Raw genomic sequence first — 20,501 nt, 5'->3', positions numbered from 1 at the left:
TGTTTATCTGAGGTTTGGACAGACCGAATGGCCCAGCAGTGCCACATATATAAATTATTGTTAAGTTATGAGTACTGGGATTTTTATTCAGCGGTTCATATACTGCATTGCACTAATCATGCTCTATTTTTTTATCGAAACATGCAGTTGGTCAGTGTTTTTAAGCCCAGAAGAGCACATTTATAATATATAATTTATCATAACATATTGTCATTTATCATAAAATATTGTCATGTTGCCCACCCTTAGTATGCCGTACAGATGTTAGTTACTAATAACAAGGTAGTAGGTCTTTGTTTTCGCTATGAGTTAAGGGTATAGCAGTACATTTGTACAATATTCAGTTTTGATACTGATTCTAAGTTCAGTATTTGATTAAATTTCCAATAGTTTATTTGTTCAAATGTCTTGATTCTACAGAGGTCTAATAATAAACTACCCAGTTTGATTTGGCCAAAATTGGTTTAGCTGTCCAGCCCTCCAACATAATAAGCCCCAAAAATCCCAACCCCTAAAATTTAGAAGGAACTTCAGAAGCTCTGCACCTTCCTGCCCACTTTACTCTGATAGGATGCACCCAGATACCTAGTTTTGGTCATTGCCAGTGTTTTTCATGAAAGATGGCAAATGAGTAATGCTCAAGAGAGTGAGGGGAGTATGGTTGGTACAGTTTCCTAACATTTTTTGATAATGTATTGAAATCGTTACACTCTTAGTATGAGCAAATATTATTTTGTGAAGTTAGTGGGTTATCACAGCAGATGCACTGTGGATTAGCTATCAAGTGAAATATATAGAGACTCCCCATTATCCACTTGTTTCATAAACGCCATCATTTTCTTTCCATGTCATGTGGCTCACATGTCCTGTCTATATTCGTGGAATTTGTGAACATGAAGCCTATGGCTCATTTCTGCCATGCTGTCTTTTTAGATATGCACTTCTGAAGGAACAAGGGAGTCTATGAAAATTTGTGGTGGCTTTTGTGGTGTTCTCTTGAAGAGAAGACTTGCACTCTCCTGATAGCACTGTTCTCTACAGGCTTGTCTTTTGAAATCTCTCCAAGCTTTCATTCCAGAAACAAAGAGGAATGTGCAACAAAACGCAAACTTCCAGGCATTAGCGTCCTCCTGAACTCATCTAACTTAGCATCGTCCTGATGATGGCTTGCTTATCAGCCCTAGGCATGCATTCAGGCCGTGATGTGCTGGCTGTGTCTGCTGCTATTCTCTGTGCATGCTTTTGATCAGAGCCATCGGGCGTCTCGGCTGAATGGCTGTATTGTGGCCTTGGCATTGTGTGGCCTAGGCCGTGGAGCCGTGCACAGCTCTAGAATAGGCCAGGCTGCCTGCCCGACGGGGCTTCCCTAACTGTTTAGTTTCAATACAGCCTCCGGAATGACTCGGTCTATCTAGGAGTGCTCTGTGCTTCTGTCTTTATTGCTGCTGTGGTGTTGTGCCTATTATCAGACGCTGTTTGTGTATGCAGTGACTTGAATTCAGATGCCTAATGCAGTTTAATTTTCAGCATGCCATTAGAGTAACTCAACTGTGTGCTTGTGGAATTGTGAGTGATATGACAGAGGGAAAACTTGGTCATGCGGATTAATTGTGAGTGAGACTGCTGTCACTAACCATCATTGGATTCATCTATGAAAAGAGGCATTCGAGGTCAGGACTCAAGCAGACGGTACTAAAACTGTCTGAATAATCAAACGCCAGAATGAAGACGGGACCTGTTCCAACCAACCAGTTCAATGGAAAAGATGGATCCTATTTCAGTCCACAGCAAAGCTTACACTTACAGGAATAATTTGATGAAAAATCTAGTTTACATATTTTTACACTTCCACCAGATGTAGTCAGAAAACAAGTCAGTAGTTATCTACATCTTTCCTTTATATACATGGCCAAAGCTTCAATTAGCCTACCCAGACCACATACAGGTCTTCATTAGGGTGAGCTATAAAAATGAGCCAAATTGATGCGTGTAGATAAAAGCTGCCACTTTATTCGACAGGGGTTGTGCGGAATTCTGACCCCCCTACACAATCTGACTCCCGTTCACATGTATACACCCAGCATCACCTATACGTTCTGCCCTTCCTGAGTACAATAAACACATCAAAACAGTATTGATTTAAAATATCTGTCATGTTTATGATAATATCTGTAATATCTCTGATGTTTTAGGCTTTTACTGCAAATACCCTCATTCCTGTTCTAGAATGTTCTCCCTCACTCATGCTGTTCTATAAGTTCTCCCCTTTTATGGATGCTAGATTAACAGTTTTTTATAGATAGAAACAATGAATGTTATCTATAGCGTACGTATGCTTCTGTGATAAGGGGAGTCAGAAGAAGCACAACACCTGTTGTCTAAAATGGCTGGCCCTGCTTTCAGCTACACAGTGAGGTTTTGTTCATCTTCATAGTTTGCAGTAAATGATTTTGTGTCCTAAACCACATCAACAAGTCTCTGTGACAATGTTGAAGGCCTGGAGTGGTTGCTGACTTCTAATGTTTGTTGGCAACATTAGCCTTGTAGCTCTAGTGTTAAACTAAAGAAACAAAATTTGGACACCATACATGTCTTGGCTGATCGACTACATCTGGAGTAGAAAAGTGGAACATTTTTCCTCAAACCATTCATGGAACAGCAAATACAATTCCCTATCACATTTTAACAAACAAGTTTGGTTTGGTAGCAAAGAGTTTTGAAATGAGAAATGTTCAGCCTTTAGTCACCTGTCATAACACCAACGTCCCTTTAATGCCATGGGTCTTGTGTCACTTTCTTTACAAGTGGGCTGCTTTTCCAATTCATGGCTGGAGTTCAGAATAACCCCACTGATGTCATGGCTTTCACTCTGACCTTTAGCTGGTGTGACTGTCAGGCCCGATTTGCCATGACATGGTGGATAAACCATTGAGGTCATAGAAAGGAAATGCCTTTGGATGTTAGCCTATGTGTTCTGGTACACACACACTTAAACCACCCATCCAGCGATTGTTGTGTTGTTTCCGCAACAGATCCATCCGTGCTGGTTATAATGAGTGTGAGTATAGTGCTTACTTTTCTTGATGACTTTATTGGTGCAACCAGCGTTCTCCAACAAACTCAGATATTGAGTTGGTGTGCCGTACCTGTCTGGTGTCTCTAGAATCTTCCCCCCGTTCACACTTCTTTAGAATGTTCTCTCCCCCATTGACCCTGTTCTAGATTGTCTTCTGTATTCACACTGTACTCGAATGTCCTCCCCTCTTTTACACGGTTGTAGAATGTTCACTAAGGATGCTTCGATATGCAAACTGACAGCCAATGCCATTAACCTATATTTTTCATTTACATATCTGCCAATGATGATACATAGACATTTATAAAATTTAGAAATTGAGACTCTGTCTGGATTAGCATTATATAGGGAAATAAATTAATTGCTGTAGGGTTACCAATGTAGTAAAGTGGATAAATGTTTAAAATATTGGTTAGGTCAGTGTATTACTAATATCCTTCCTGTTTTCTCCTGGAATGTTCTTCTTTCTTTTGTACTGTTCTAAAATGTTCTTCCATCATTTACACTGTTCTAGAAAGTTCTCCACCCATTTACACTCTTCTTGAATGTTGTCCCCATTTTCAGTGTTCCAGAATGTCCCCCCCCCATTTACACCGGTACAGAATGTTCTTTCCATTTACATGCTTCTAGAAAGTTTTCCGCAAGTTACAGTGTTTTAGAAAGTTATCCTCAGGCACACCGATTTAGAATGTTCTAATATTCCCTGGTTCTTTTGGCATATTGTTCTTATTTTAGAACTGCCAGTGTTAGTGTTGGTGTTTGTTCAGGAATATTAGGTCAGTGTACTGTGGCTTTTAAAGGTCTAACCTAGTTCAAGCAAAAATGCTTTCCTGGCTAATGGTGAATGAAAGTTGTAGCACAGTCATATTTGCATTATGCAAATTGGTGGTTACTTACATCCTTTATCAGCTTTGTTGGCAATTCCGATCTCAGTTTACTTTTATGTGGACCATTTCACACAATAGGTGGCAGTTACAGAGTCATATTACCTAAATTTGCCTACTCATTCCCTAATCTCATTGACAGTAGCACACAACCTCCAGATGTGGTGGGAACATGCATTGTACACAGTTTGTTTGTAGTATTGCTGAACCCACTGAGTGATTGTCTTTTCTCTGCTGCTTTAGCAGAACGAGTTTTCTCGGCCGGACTACCTCTGTTCACACACTGAGGGGAGCAGAATGTGGTCACCATGTCCTGGTCCAGTCCAGCACCTCAGCGGCATGCCTCAGAGGCAAGGTACAGTACTTTTAAAATGGCTTGTTCCTTTTTCAGGGTGGCCTCTACCAAAGCTATTCAGCTGACATTACCGTTCTGTAGAAGTAGGTCTATGAGTTGGTTAATGATTGCTATTGCAGTTTTGACCTTGGCAATTCTGATATTGCAAAAAGGTTCAATATGCAAATTAGTTCTTTAAGAAATCATGAGATGTTTTTTGTGTTTTGAGCAACCTGAAAATGCCCTCCATGTGGTCATTTCTATGTTTGTTTTGATGGATCAAGGCATTCACTTGACCCAACAAACAAATAATTGTGGCCAAAATAATGCCGGCCAGTCAGTTGGCACAATATATTTAAAACCCACAGAAATACTGTTGACTCATGAAGGGCCAGTAATATAATCTCAGCATTGAATTTTGTCAATATTGTGCAGCTGCACTTAACAGTACAGAACTCACAGCAAAATTCTGATACTTCTGTTCTTTGATGTTGCAGTGTTGCACATTGAGAAGATCATACTTAAGGAGATCTCTCTAGGAGGGGACTGCAGACAGTACTGTTTTGAGGTATGTTCGCTGCACTGTCTACAAGCTTTCATATTCATTCAGTGGCTGAAAAAGGGTGTGGGCATTTAGCAACAGTTGTGCTGACGTGAAGCGACACAGGATTTGTTGTGGATTAACCCACTTTTAGAAGATAAAAAAATGTGATGCCGGTACATAAATATTACTACATCTACCTGGATTAGCATTGTGGACAATATCACATTATTTCTGTAGGGCTACAAAAGCAATACAATGAATACAATGCAGACATTTTCAGTGGCCCAGTGTTGCCAAACATTCTACTCTTACAGGGTACTGTATATGTATATTACCATAAATTGGTGTGAAATGTCAAATCTTTCTGATGCTGGTGTTTTTTTTAAACTAGTTATCTGCCAGTATTGATATGATTCCAATATCATTGTGCATGCCTAAATATAATATTTGTACTTTGTATACACTGGCTGACCACTTTATGAAGAACATCTTGTAATACACTCTTTGTTTTATCAGGTCCACTTACTATAGCAAAACAAGCAAGCAAGCAAAGTACAGCTAATCAGTAACACGGGAAGCTGAATACACTTGTCATGTTAGTTTGTCAGAGAAAATATTTTGAACATTTCTGTATCCAACATCAGCCTAGCCTGTTTAACGATAAAAGCCTTGTTATCTCAGCCTTCTCAGTCTCGTGTTTAACATCGCTTTTTGAACAATATGTTTACATTAAGGCACACATATTGCGGAGTAGCAAAGTGTAACATACACAGACAAGCAAAACTTTCATATTTTACAATTGTGATAAAACCTAAAATCTGCATTTCACTAAATTGTGGGTCTGTGTGTTTTATTCATCTTCCTGTAATACAACAGAACGAATACTCGAGTACTGATTTCAGTATTCAAATACTGGCACCTCCAGCATTTAAGAGTACTTGAGTACCTGTGCACATCTCTGATGTCCATCAGGCTCTGTTTCTTCACTTATATATTGTTAAGGATGTGTTCACAGCTCTCACAGACACCTTGTAAGGTGTCATTTGAGGTGTTATGCCTGATTTCCTGCGTAAATGAGCATGTTATGCTGTGTGTACTTTTCCAAATAGCATCAAAATCCATTTTACCATGCAGAGGCACTCTGACTCTCGTCCCTCATGCCTGTTGGCGCTCAAGTCTCACGCCGTGCTTCATCTGTGCTTGTTCCATTTGCATAATACATGGGACTCAGAAGGGCCCAAAAATGGGTGCTGCAGCCGCAGGCTCAACCTGAGTGCTGTACAGGGTTATAGAGCTGAAATTTCGAACTGAATCTGAACACAGCATGAGTACCTTCTATACCTGCATATCCAGCTGACACACAGCACCAAGATTTGAATTTAAATCCAAATGTAGCCTGGCAAGTTTCTGTCCAACCTGATCAAACCTGGCCTCCAAAACTAGAGACTGAATGACACTCAACATTCCGAATACAGATTTGCAGATTTGCATGGTTATTTAAATATAGTGACATTCATCTCAAGTTATTGGTCAGGTCAGCCAGTAGTTTTCTAAATTAGCCTTGTGAGATCATGTGCAATATACTATTGCCCGATTGCGGTCTGTAGTCATTGCGATTGAAAGGTTGTGTTGTGGGGGGGATGTGGGGGTTCATGGTGGCTGGCAAGATGGAGCTGCTTTCCAAAAAAGAGCCACTATGACATGCCGACAGCACACCGTGTAGGTGTGTGTTCAGGAGAAGAAAAATTCAAATAGTCTCTGAGGTGCTGCAACTGACTTAGACTGCAGATCTTTTTAATGGAAAACCTTTCTCCAGTAACCTGTTTCAGCATGTGAGGTGGTGTGGTAACGGCACAGAGAAGACTGCTTGAACTGCAGAGAAAAAAAAACACATGCTCATTTTTCAGATCATGAACTTTTAGGATAGCTTTGTTATTGCTGTATTTTGATAGTTCTTGCTGTAGGTTTAAGAAGTCATGCGTTTAAAGGCCATAAATCACTTCCAAAAATCATAAAATGGCTAGTATTACCATGTGAAAGTAGACTATAGGTTACTGTTACTGCAGCCTATTATTGTTAGGTTATCAATAACAATAACATGCATTGTCTTTTACTTTGCTTTTAATCACTTTATGTAATCACAACATCAAAATAATTTAATAAGTCACCATTCATGTTTTGCAAGGGAAGGCTTTGTGTGCCTGCAACACAATTTTATCTGATTAGCAAGCACTAAAAAAATTTGCAATCATGGTAGATGTAATCTGTCTGCGATTTATTATACTGTTTTCTGTTGGCGTTAACTCGCGTATGCCTAAACCACAATTATAATGTAAATCATGTTTTTTTTGGGATAATACTATTTCATAGCAAAATAGTTAAAGCGTAGCATTTTGTAATGTTGGCCTCATAGCCAACACAAATAACTACAGCGTACTGTGAGTGGGCTATGAGAAACTTGAAAGTTTCGAACATGCAAATTCAAACTTGACCTGTGCTGTGCAGACGTTCATGAACCCTGATTAACCGTAACAAACGTAGTGGGGTTTCTTCAGGTTAGAACTGCGTTTTTAAGTTCTGTGCAACACACAATAGGGATAGCTTTTACATCTCCCTGCAGTTGGGTGAAGAGGGATGCACAGGCTGAGCTGTAAACATCCGGTTGTTGACAGAGTGGACAGCCTCTGGCCTGGCTCAGAGCGAGAGAGTGAGAGAGAGAGAGGATGGCTCAGTGCCAGACACAAACACACACACACACACACACACACACACACACACACACACACACACACACTCTGTGGCCTGCTGAAGGAAGAGGGAGGAGGGAAGAGAGAGTGAAAGGAAAGGAGCCTGTGTTTTGTGTGTTGGCTTTACTTTTGGCTCTCTAATGGCTTCTGTCATTGTTTCAGGGTGACTGTTGTGGTTCTTGGGGGGAAAGTGAGCAAGTTTAGCCAGGAAGACCCCCCCTCCCCCTCGTCCCACCTTACACACTTACACACACAGTCTCGCTTCCTGCTGGGCTCTGATAGAGGGGAAGGGATTCCCAGCAATTCTTAGAGATACTGTTTTCTCTGCTAGTGTTCAGTGGAAGTGTGACTTTTAAACATGAGGACAGTGGGTACGTTTTGATTTAAGAGAAAAATTAAAAACGACAACAAAAACAGCATTTGGAAATCATTAAAGCTGTTGTCCAGAAATGAGTCACTCACATTTGTCACTGTGGGTCCTGGGGGACCACAGGACAGTTCAGTGTTTTCTTGGTTGTGACCTGCCAGATTCAACTCAACAACTAATTATCCAGCCATCAAGTCAGAAGTGTTGAAACTTGGGGGGAAAAAATAGCACTGTGTTACCCTGTAGGAATAACTTGGCATAAGGGGTGGGCGATACAAAATCAAATTGACACCACAATATGTTTTACACAGGTTTTAATCAGGAAAATTGTATATCACAATGTGCTAAAAATAAAAAGGAAATTATTAGTATTATTGTTGAAAATTAGAAATAAGTAAATAAATAAATAAATAGCCCGAATATGCTTTTGCTGTAACACAGCTCCCAGTGCACATATACCAGGTATTCAGTGTTTTTAATGGCTTCCCTTAAGTGTGTTGGGAGCTGGGGAAGAGCAAGAATATGGACTGATTGGGGGTTCTGATGACTGGTTTGAGAACAGTTGGGTCAACTTGAAATTTTAAGGCAACTTGCTTTATTGCTTTTTTGAGTCAACATGAGGGCATTGGTGAACTAGTTAACTCTAAATCTGTGAGACAGTTGCCTTAAACTTGTGGGGTGGAGCAGAGGTGCTGTCTACATGAAATGCATGTATACCCACTAGGAAAGGTGGTTGACTCAGCTATCGAGCTATCTAGAGCAACTTACAATGTTTTAGTCACGTTACAGATGTAGGCAGATGTAGCATTAGGAGTCTTGCCCAAAGAACTCTCGATGGAATAGCAGGCAAGTTTAACCCACTATACCATACAGTAATTGGTGTAGTTAGTCTTTCTAGCTGCTAGTCATAGTATGCCCACTACTTTAGACTCGACCAGTGGTTCTCAAATTGGTCCTCAGGGACCCCCCAGACAGTTCACATTTTTGCCCTGACCCAACTTGCATTGCATAGGGATAGAGCAAAAATGTGGACCGTCTGGGGGTTCTTGCAAACCACTGGACTAGACTACACCACTGGGGCAAAGCTGTTTTTAGACCATTTTTGAGCTTATCACAATACCTACAATATGGTAAAATCAAAATTATGGGATGTTGGTATTCACTTACATACTGGTATACATCCCAGCCCTACTGTGTGTAAGATGTCACCTTGTGGTGAACAGACATTAGCTCTATCATAGTGTCCTAGATTGTAAAAAAAGAAATCAGAAGGTGAAAGTCTGAGGTGTTATCTGCTTTCCAGCGTTTTTTGCCGTTCCAGCTTTTTAGTGCTTTAGTTAGGCTTTGGGAAAGGTCATTACAGAGCAGCTTTATTTCCATGCTAAACAGAATTCACACATTCTTCTTTTTTTCCTCCCAAGTGCCAATTAACTCTTGTTTCTGATGATGTATTTACCCCAAAAAAGGCCGTCGTCAGCTTCTAAGAAGCATTTAGTCCTGCATATAGAAGCTACAAGCTTTATATCAAAGAGGCAGGATTGGATTTGTTGTTCCTTGAAATATCCAGCCCATGACTCTGATCAAAAGAATATCTCTCTCTGGCTTTTCTTCCCCCTGAAAGGGAAGAGTGTATCCTTCTGGCGACAGTTCCTCAGAGGCTGGAGGCGTGTATGAGACATATTGAGGACACTTGTGAGGATGTGACTAGCCTTTCTCCCGCCTCCTCCGGCTTCAGCCAACACCAGCGAGTAGTGATGGGAGTAGCTCTGACACTGCTTACGGTGGAAGTGTTCTTGAACGCCACTCTTTGTCATTATTAGTTCACTGTGTGGCAACACAGAATGGCAGAAAATCAGTTCAGCCCATGCCGTGAGCAAAATAAGATCTATTCAGTCAGGAGTAAATAGACCTGGCTCTTGTTGTTTTACCTTGTCTGGTGGTAAGAGTGGCTTGCTTGAATTCATTTTTAGGACCCAATTCATAGCCAGTGCTGCAGTTGGTTTAGGTCAATAGCTTGGAAAAAAAAAGTCTGATTTACACAGCCTCCCCTTACCTTAATTGTAGTCGATCTGCTGAGGGTATATCTGGTGTCTGAATTTTACTTCTTAAATTTTGAGCTAGACCTGTGAGCCTAGTGTCAGTAACAAATAATGGAAACTTGTAGCTCACCAAATAGCACTGTGCAAACTGCATCTCTAAACTATCACACACTACCCTCATACCAGAACTAGTTGTTACGTAATCAGACTTGTTTGTGGTTTCTAAAAGTGTCTAATGTACATACACCGATCAGGCATAACATTATGACCACCTCCTTGTTTCTATGCTTATTGTCCATTTTATCAGCCCCCTTTTACTCTATTCTTCAGTGGTCAGGACCCCCATGGACCCTCACAGAGCAGGTACTATTTGGGTGGTGGATCATTCTCAGCACTGCAGTAACACTGACGTTATGGTGGTGTGTTAGTGTGTATTGTGCTGGTACGAGTGGATCAGACTCAGCAGTGCTGCTGGAGTTTTTAAACACTGTGTCCACTCACTGTCCACTCTATTAGGCACTCCTACCTTGTTAGTCCACCTTGTAGATGTAAAGTCAGAGACGATAGCTCATCTGCTGCTGCACAGTTTGTGTTGGTCAGCCTCTAGTCCTTCATCAGTGGTCACAGGACGCTGTTGGCTGTTCTCAGTCCAGCAGTGACACTGAGGTGTTTAAAAACTCCAGCATGTATATGCCGCATATATAACTACTAAACGGTAATAGCGATCTTTTTGAAGGCTGAATTTCTGTGCTTTTGTCTAGTTTTATATAGGTGTTCAGTACCTATTCACTACATTAGTTCTCTAGCTCCAACAGAAAAAAAGCAAATTTTGAGTGCCAAGCATGTCTTGGTCAATTGACTACATTTGGGGTCATGTTAATATTTTGCTGAGTTATTACTTTAAAGGCCTAGCTAGCTCTGCCTGGACACACTCACACATGCACGCATATAGGGCAGCCTGTAAAAGGGAGTGCTTGCTGTGCAGTACCATCTGCTTGTGGGAGTGTGCTTTTGCCAGAACATCCATCTTCCTTAGCTCAGGCTAAGCTGCATGCTCACAAACTGAACAGGAGTCGTTGGGCCTGAATGGCAAAAACTGTTAGTAAAACCAGTCAGTAATAGACCACTGTCTGTTCAAATTAGCTAATTTTCTGGTGATTATATAGGTCTTTAGCCTTATCAAAAGGTTTCCACCTGTCAGTATGGTCTATTACCCTCAGCTCTGCTGATTTTAAATGTCTGGGCTGTCACTGATGCTCGTCGTCAGTATGCCTGTTCTAATTCATACCATTGTTAATACTGATCAACGGTTCGACACTTAACTCTTCCAAAAAGTTCTCTGTCCTGAACAGTTTTTTGCTTTTAAAAACATTTTTTCTTAACTATAAATAAGCACAGGGGTGTTTGCATATGAAAGAGAACGAAGGCGATTTCTGTCACTGAAAGAAGTAAAAACTGTCCCACTACTGAATGTCATTGCAGGTGGGGTTCACCACCACTGTCCTGAGTCCATGTTTTACTTGCCCTGGATCAGGCAATGCTGAACCCTGCTGGTTTTTGTTTTCTTACAGTAAAGCATGAATGATGATCAAAAAATGGAATACCATACACAGTTGTTTTGTGAAAAGTGCTGAGAAATGCTTTTTTTATTCTACCTGTGCATTTATCATGGTAAATAGTGGATTTTTTTTGTACTAATTAGTATAAAATCACATTTTGTTAAATTGGGCCTCTCTTTCTAGGTCAGTAGGATGGTCCTTCCTCTCCCCCACATCACTCAACCTGATGCTAGCCAATGTGAATGTCTGTTAGCTAATGTAACAGAAGTGAGAATTCTCCTTCAAGTGTGTGGAGTTGTCCAGTAATGCTGCATTAGTGGCAATTTGAAAAGATGTGGTGGTGCTTCACGTGTCTTAGAGGAAACGTGCTAGCCTTCACCCTCCTGTCTGTTAGATTGATACAAAACATAATTAATTCCATACACTATAATGCTCTTTGAACTAGATGAGCTTCTCAGCCTAAATACATAAAAATATGTACATTAAAACAAATATGATTAGTGAAAAGACTAATTTGTTTTTGACCACAAAGTGGAACTACAAATATTGACACACTAAAAATGAAATATATTTTATTTACGTGATCTCTATAGTATGCTATTTGAATTATCTGATGGAGTTTATGGGCTTTTCTCAAGGCTTCTTTGCAACACTGCGTTACAACTAACCCTGCCATGTGGAGGCTGTACTTTAGCCTGGATGCCTCTCACAGTAAGTTATTTACACACAACTCAGTAGCCCAGTAACAAAAAAAAAACCTTAAAATCGAAAAGGGTTCCTTTCATGATAAAAAAACAGTCAAGAGTCAAGAACCATGAGAAATATTTGTCTTACTGTCGTCAAAATTTGCAGATGATGTTGCTATGGCAATAAGATAGCATAACTAAAAGCACTTTCTTCTTTGACCTGTTTAATTAAATAAAACACCATGTTACATTAGGTTTTGCCCCACTATCCTCTACTCATATGTTGTTGATGATAATGTGATTTTTACAGAGAACATATACTAATTAGTGTAGCATCAGGTAGGCCCTAAATTGGGGCATCAGCTTTAAGCTATTGTTACCTGCAATTAGGGCTGGGCGATAAAACGATAACGATAATTATCGCAATATAACTTTTCCTCGATAGAGCGATACGACATGTTCGATAAATGTTCGATATAATACACCATTCTCGCACTTCCACGTTCAGCGAAAGCCTTGGTGGCGTTTTCTACTGCAAGGAAAGCGACACTTCTGTGCTGTCGCCAGGAGAGGGCGCACTTCCGAGTTTTTCTACATGATTAGAGAGGGAGGGGGCCACGAGTAAGATGAGTCTTTAGCAACGGCTGAAGCGCAGAGTTATACATTCCCTGTTTGAGTGGAGCGACCGGCGATCTGTTCTCCTGTGACCGAGTGTGAGTGACGAGGTCAGTGGTGTAACTATATTGTCCTACAGTGAACTCACCTCTTTCTGTACATCCTAACAGCTTTAGCAGCGTTAAATCACAATCCTCACAACTACAGCGCTGTTACAGCGCTCAGTCATATTTAAATTGCATTCCAAAGCAAAAAAAGTGAAAGAAAGAAGTGGGTTCATGCAGTTACAGCCCTGATTTAAACGACAGTAAACTGAGGAAGCTGTGAGGCATTGGAAAGCGGGAGAGCGCTATCTTTCCAGGCTAGCTCTTTTTAGCAGCTGGCTAACTTGAAGCAGCGCTTTGTCACTCGCACGACACAGCGAATTAATGATACTGTAGATCAAACAAGACACAAAAGCACCACTTTCAGTTTACATGTACCTAAAAGCAGGACTCTGTTTGTCTGGTGTTGATATTTTGCGGTTCACCCCTTAAACTACTACAATTAAATATCCAGTCGTCGCTAGCTGGTGTCTGAATACTGTGATGTCATTTGTAATGGGGTAGCCAAGCGCAAAATAGCCATGCTTTTCCAGCTGGTAAAAACAGGTCACCAGACACTTTCTCCCACTCTCCCACGACAGATTAGTGAAATGTTCCACTGTTTGGTGAGTGTTTGTTGTGTTCTGACCATAAAGCATAGTTTAAAACAGCAATTAACCACCCAGGAGCAAAAATCAGCCTTCAAACCTGTCAACAGATTTGACATTTATCGCGATATGTATCGATATCGAACGATATAAATTTTGTTTATCGTGATAACATTTTTGGCCATATCGCCCAGCTCTACCTGCAATATGTGATGTTTTCAGTTTCCTTTGAATACAGTTATTCACTGATAATATGTTCCATGTTCTATGGCTGTATTTCTTGCGAAAGAACAGGAAACGGTGGCTGACAGGTGTGATAGGAATGCATTAGTCATAAGTAATGTAGTCTGATAACATAGCCTACTATTACATAATCCGGGTAACGGTCTCAAATAGCTTCCTCTTGTCAAGCCTCACGCTGTTCAAGTCTAGCTGCATTAATCTGCAGGATTGCTGCAAGCAGGAGATGGCCAAGTGCCTCACACTGAAGTGGATGAGTTGTTCTTTTGGCTTGGTTTGCCAAGTAGAGATTCTTGAGCTAATACTTTGTTTCCCATTTGTCCAAAGAGGGTGGTGGAAAGGGCAGCATGGTCCACTACTTGCTTAAAAAAAAGCAGGAAGCAATCTCCTCTCGCTCTTGGCTTTCTCACTTTTCCCATCCAAACACCCAGCTGCATTTCAAACAGAGATGCCCATACATCACTGCCAGTGGAGTTCTAACTCCCTAACCTCTCCCATGCTAGCCACACTAGTCCTGTGTTTCAGTTCAGGCGCAGTGCACTATATTCTTAAGCCCGTTTCACACCAGACGTGGTAACCATGCTGCAGAACGCACCGTGCAGTGCCACGCGCAGTACACTTCTATGTTAATCAATGTAGCTTTTCAGACGGGCTATGCGCACCATGTGGCACCGTGACGGTTAAGCGCGTGAAACTTTGGGTCTTATTTCTGACGCGTGCGACATGCCAGCAGTTTCTACACAGAAACAGTAAAGAAATGCAATGTCTGTGCTATAATGTACAATCTGGGCTAATAAACAAATCAACAAAATCTAGTTTTACAGGTTTGACTGAAATCCCTTGAGTAGGTTAATGGTGTGAACATGCAGTCATCTTCATATGGCGCTACATCACCTGGTGAGAAAGCCAGCAACGGACAAGGCCGCTAGTCAAGATTTTATTGTTGATCTGTTTGTCATCTACATAAAGCTTATATGAGTAATAAATGGACAATACAGATGTTTATATTACATGAGAACGCCACACAAACAGCAAACTTGCAGTTGCGTCCAGTGTGAAATAACAAACTTTAAGGAGTGGTTCCAGTTCTGTGTCGCACCGTGAAATTGGCTTTATACTATACATCATGTTCTTCACTGTCTTGAACCCAGATTTTTATATGACAACGTAGTACCTTGTGTCATTGAATCATGCTTTGGTGTGCAGTAAACTAACACTCGCCAGATAGCTATAATAAACATGGCCACTTGTCATTTGAAAATTTTGAAATCTTTAGCTGCATATCACAAATAGCCTAACACATAAAGTGGTGTAGAAATACAGTTATTGAAGAGCAAAGACATCATAGATCCTATTCAAGCTGGATTTGTTTAACCAGAAGAGGTCTGGTGACGTAATTTGTAAGGGATTCGACTGGCTGATTGCTATGGGATAAAGTATCTCTGTAATTTTCCCAAATTACCCCGGATAACCTAGCCGTTTACTTCAGTGTTCAGATTAGAATTTCCAGTTAGTACCAGAGTAGCATTAGGCTAGTAAAGTGGGCTCATTTAACTTAACAGATTTTCCACAACAGGACAGAAATCGCTCTCCCTTCGGAGAGGTACTGTCAGATGTTTAATTTCATTCTCCTTCTAGTTAGCCTGTCACTAAAAATATTTTAGTTTACTGTAGTGCTGTTTTAAACTTGAGGGTAAAGGAACTGTGCCAAGAGCTCCATTTTAGCAGGTAGCCTTGTCTCCCGATTGCAAACAACCTGATGTGAAAAACTGCCAAACTACCAAAACTGATGTTTAAAATCAGGATATGTTATTACATTACAGTAAGGTTAATTCTAGCAGGGCTACTATTACCGAAGGAGCTCCGAGTTTTGGGAATTATAAAAGGTAATGAGCTTCAGAATTCTCAATTAGCAGATCTGTGAAGACTACGTACGTGGCAGATTCATATTGAATTAAACTCACAAATCTCGTCAGTAATCACTCAAATCACAGTACCTCCCCAGGTAATCCTAATCCAGTTTGAGGAGGGCTTAACTCACATTTCAAATTTCAAACTGAGGCTTCTGCTGATGTTAAATGCAAACAGGTGGCCTGTCCAACATGGCAAAGCTCTGCATTTGGCCTCCCAAATCATCTCTTTGGTGATGTCATCTATGTATATAGATGTCATCTATGTATATAGAGCAAGAGTCGTTGAAGGAGGCATTTGGGACAAACTTGTAAGTTGGTTATATATATTGGTTGCATGTATGGTACTTGGGGAAGTTGTCAACCATATTGGTTTCTTTTAATACTAGCTATTATGTTTGTCTGCAGTGGCATAACGCAGCGCAGTAAGTTAATGAAATGCATTCGCATGTGAATATGTATATTTTGTGTCATGTTGGTCAGGAAATTTTAAATAAGGGGCCACAGCTGTGACCACAGTGATGTGGGCTTTGCAAAAGGCTGTATAGAGGGTGTTTGTGAGCACCAAATATGGCTCCTTTACAGTGGGAGTGGGCAATATGACAATATTTATCATTATAGTGAAAAGTTACATCACAGTATGCTTAAATGCACTAAATCTTACATGCATATCGAGTATCGAGGTAAAGTCTTGAAGTATCTTAATCTTGTTATATTTTTACCATATCGCCCACCCCTACTGTACAGCCCTTGCAAATGAGGACCACAAAAATGAAAAATACACCATTTAGGATGGGGGGAAAAAAAGCTCTGACACCGCCTTCCTATGTGTAGACTGCTGAGGATTGTGCTGCATGTTAGCCTGCTATTAAGACATCAGTATTCACTCGGAGCTTGTGGGGGCCTTACAAACAGTCTGCTGGCAAGTGGGGATCCAGACAAAACAGCCTGCTGGCCCTTATTAAGAGCGAGATGTTTACTCTGCGCTATGGGCCGCCTCGCTGTTGAAAGAGGCCGATTTAGAGTCGCAGATAAACACTTCGACACCCTTTCGTTGGCGTCTGGGGAATGATGAATTGCTGTAATTACAGCCATCCTCTTATCGACTCTCGCTTCACAGGGATCTGCCAGAAAATTTCACAATCACCACGCTTATTTCCCGCCGTTTGTTTGAGCTCATCATCAGTTCCCCACTCCGCCACCCAACCTCACTGTAAACCCACAAACATTGTTCGAGTGTGGCAACATTTTATTATTATCCACTGATCAGAAGGTCAGCAGTTAATGCGCTGTTTCCAGAAATACATGCTGATTTGCCTCATCGTCCAACCTCTAGCGTGTGTTCTGGAACATTCTGGAAGCTTCTGAGATGACTCACCATGCTCTGAATGAGCAGGGGGTTTTGTACTGAACTCCCATATATTAATTTGTTTCCAGTGAGCTCCGAAGCTGTCCACCTATTTGGACTTGGACAAGGTGTACATATTTAGTGGCTGAAGGGAACAATATTTCTCTCATCCAATCTACCCTCAGTCTAATCTAGTTTAGATCTGCTTTAGTGATGGAGCCTCCAGTCTCTGGAACAGCATGCCTATTAGCTGTTTCCTTTGTTCTAAATGTAGCACATTATAGGCCTTTGCATGAAAGAATTGAGGCCAGTATAGAATATTAGGTTTGCCATTACAAAGCAGCTTTTTTTAAATAAACCCTGTATGTACAGCACAAAGCTATACACTTAAAAATAAAGGTACCAAAGAGGGTTCTTTGAAAGCTTTTAGCTTCCTAAAGAACCTTTTGATGGATGCTTCTTTAAAGAACCATTTTTGAAAAGTCTAAAGACTGTAAATGTTCTAGATTAGTTAAAGGTACATTCCTGGTTAAAAGTAGAGTTAATTATATTATAATATCCTTAAGCTTCATCTGGAGTTACGGTTTTATATGGCTTCAGTGTTTTCTTCATCAGTGTTCTCTCACTACACTACCCAGCATGCATTACACAAATACATCATGCAACCATTTGTGTCACCCAGTCCTGGCTGCTGGCTAGCCTAGTGACTGATCTGTGGACAAATAACTACAGTCAAGCTAGCAATGGCGTAACTCTTGCATACAGCTGTATATCATCAGAAGGTGGTTTTCCTAGTCTGGCACACTAGATACTGTGGCACTGCAGCAGTTTTGGTTGTTCACCAAAAAAAGAGCACAGTAGAGGAATGTTGTGGTAAAACTGTAATGAGCTGGTGTAACCGCACTGGAATTCTGAAACATTCTGGGCACATGCTTCATAGCTGATGTCATTGTCTTGATGCTTGTAGTTTCTCATACGTCAGACCTGGCCAGATTGTTTTAGGAAATGGGCCTAAATTTTGCCATGACCTTTATATAGCCTGTACTTAACTTTTAAAAGGGATGACATAGTGGTAGAAAACTTTTTAAATTGGCTTTTGATAGTGCATGAAACGATGAAGCACTATAAAGCAGTAAATGGTAGGGAGGCAGAAGTTATGCAAGCTGACCATAAGGAGGGAAGTTAGTCATGTCAGGTGAAATACTGTCCTGCTGAAAGGAAACCTTGCATCTGTCTCGGTTTAGAGTAACACTTTCCTGTAAGTCTAACCCCGTCTCTCTCTTTCCAGGTGAATTGGTCAGACTCCTCGTCTACTGCTGTGACCAAAAGTCACCGTGAATTACAGGACTTTCTGTCGAAGGTATTTGTGCTGTTCAATTCCTGCTATTGCAGTGGTCAGTTTGTGGACGGCAGGTGCATTTCATTTGAATTGTATCAGCCTTCCTTAAAGTGCATTTTTTTTCTTCTTTGAAAGCAAAGCATGGCCTTCATGTCCTCATGGTTATATAATAAAATAGAACCATTCACTTTTCAGTCTACCAACAGTGGGCAGTAGATGCTATTTTAAATAGAAGTAAATGCATTGAATAAAGCAAAGTGCCTAATGTCATGGGATAGGATGCCTTACACCTGCTTAACCTAAGCTTTTAGACGTGGTTAAAGTGAAGTTTCCGACAGATTTGCACAAAATTTTCTTCTTGCACAAAAAAAGTCAGTCAGCCATGTTTTGTATCAAAGGTTTATTTATTTTGTTTCACACATTAGCTACAAAGATACTGTAGCTAACATGTAATGGGGAGCTTGTACCCACATGTTAGCATCATGCAAAATGCATGCTTGCTTACTTGCCTTAAACTGTGTTAAGTTAGTTTTGCCCCTACAATCTGATTAGTTGAGAAGCATTCTGCTCGTGCTCTTATTTATTTATTTATTTATTTATTTATTTATTTATTTATTTATTAATTGGTCATTCAGCTGTGCACTGGATGACAAGTCATGACTGGCTTTATGCTATTACTAAATTTCTACTGTAGTACATAAAAAACTGAAAGTGCATACATTAGATAACTTTTATAACATAATATGTGAGCTGCAGCCCGTTTGGTCTGATTCTGAAGAACAGGCTCTGTGTGGGTCAGTCTTCCACACCAAACTCACCCAACCATGCCTTTATGGACCTTGCTTTGTGCACTGGGACACAGTCATGCTGGAACAGAAAAGGGTCTTCCCTAAACTGTTCCTACAAAGTTGGAAGCATACAGTTGTCCAAAATGTCTTGGTGCTGAAGCATTAAGATTTCCCTTCACTTGAACTAAGGGGCCAATAGGCCAACCCCTGAAACACAACCCCATAGCATTATCCCTCCTCCACCAAACTTTACAGTTGGCACAATGCAGTCAGGCAGGTAATGTTCTCCTGGCATTTGCCAAACCCAGACTCGTCCATCAGACTGCCAGATAGAGAAGGATGATTCATCCCTCCACAGAATATGTTTCCACTGCTCCAGAATCCAGTGGTGGTGTGCTTTACATCACTGCATCTGATGCTTGGCATTGTGCTTGGTGATGTAAGGCTTGCAGCTGCTCAGACATGAAAACCCATTTCATGAAGCTCCTGGCACACAGTTTTTGTGCTGATGTTAAAGCCAGAGGAGGTTTGGAACTCGGCAGTTACTAAGTCAGCAGAGTGTTGGCCACTTTTATGCACTATGACCCCGCTCTGTAAGTTTATGTGGTCTGTCACTTCGTTGCTGTGGTTCCTGAACGTTTCTGCTTTTCAATAATACCAATCATAGTTGATTGTGGAATATCTAGGAGGGAAGAAATTTCACGAACCGACTTCACAAATCTGATTACAGTACCATGCTCAAATTCAGTGAGCTCTTTAGAACGACCCGTTCTTACACAAATGTTTGCAAAGGCAGATTGTATTACTAGGTGCTTGATTTTATACATCTGTGGCAATGGAACGGAATGAAACACCTGAATTCTGTGTATTAAGAGGTGTGTCTCAATACTTTTGTCCATATAGTGTAACTCCAAAATGCAAACTTCAGACACCAAAACCTGCCCTGGCTGATTGACTAATTAAATCTGGGGAAAGGGGAATTGTGTGAATGTGATTTTTGGTTGAACCATCACTGTAAGTCCGTTTGTCTTTTTCAATCTGTTTCTCTCTGTTTCTGTAGCTGAATAAGGAGCAAGGCTCAACTGGCTTGGAGCAGAGCATTGTGGGTTTACTGAATCAGGCTGAGGGTGAGCACAGAGACCTGGAGAGAATGCTCAGGTGAGTGGGTTCTGCACTCCTGCCTTTTCATCCTCACTCTTCTTTTCAATACTGTAACTTGGCTTGTAACATGGCTTTGTATAACCCACAAATTCATACCAGTTCCAAATAACAGCTTGCCTCACTTGTTAGAAGTAGTGTTCATCGACCTCTTATACTGATGCTTCTGGCATATA

General features: G+C 40.8%; 1 protein-coding gene across 2 annotated transcripts in view; it reads left to right on the top strand.

Moving 5' to 3' along the window:
- The window catches only part of zcchc2 (zinc finger, CCHC domain containing 2), a 37,099-nt gene that overhangs the window by 1,966 nt on the left and 14,632 nt on the right, over nucleotides 1-20,501 (top strand). For both annotated transcript variants that reach the window (XM_036556344.1, XM_036556343.1), the window contains exons 2-5: nucleotides 4,204-4,315; nucleotides 4,792-4,862; nucleotides 18,329-18,400; nucleotides 20,228-20,325. In XM_036556344.1, coding sequence (XP_036412237.1) covers nucleotides 4,204-4,315; nucleotides 4,792-4,862; nucleotides 18,329-18,400; nucleotides 20,228-20,325 — 353 coding nt within the window. The remainder of the gene's footprint in view (nucleotides 1-4,203; nucleotides 4,316-4,791; nucleotides 4,863-18,328; nucleotides 18,401-20,227; nucleotides 20,326-20,501) is intronic.

Source organism: Colossoma macropomum, unplaced genomic scaffold (assembly GCF_904425465.1).
Source record: "Colossoma macropomum unplaced genomic scaffold, Colossoma_macropomum, whole genome shotgun sequence".
In the NCBI taxonomy this organism is placed as follows: domain Eukaryota; kingdom Metazoa; phylum Chordata; class Actinopteri; order Characiformes; family Serrasalmidae; genus Colossoma; species Colossoma macropomum.
Note: the sequence above shows the minus strand (reverse complement) of the source record. Positions and strands in the feature narration are given on the sequence as shown.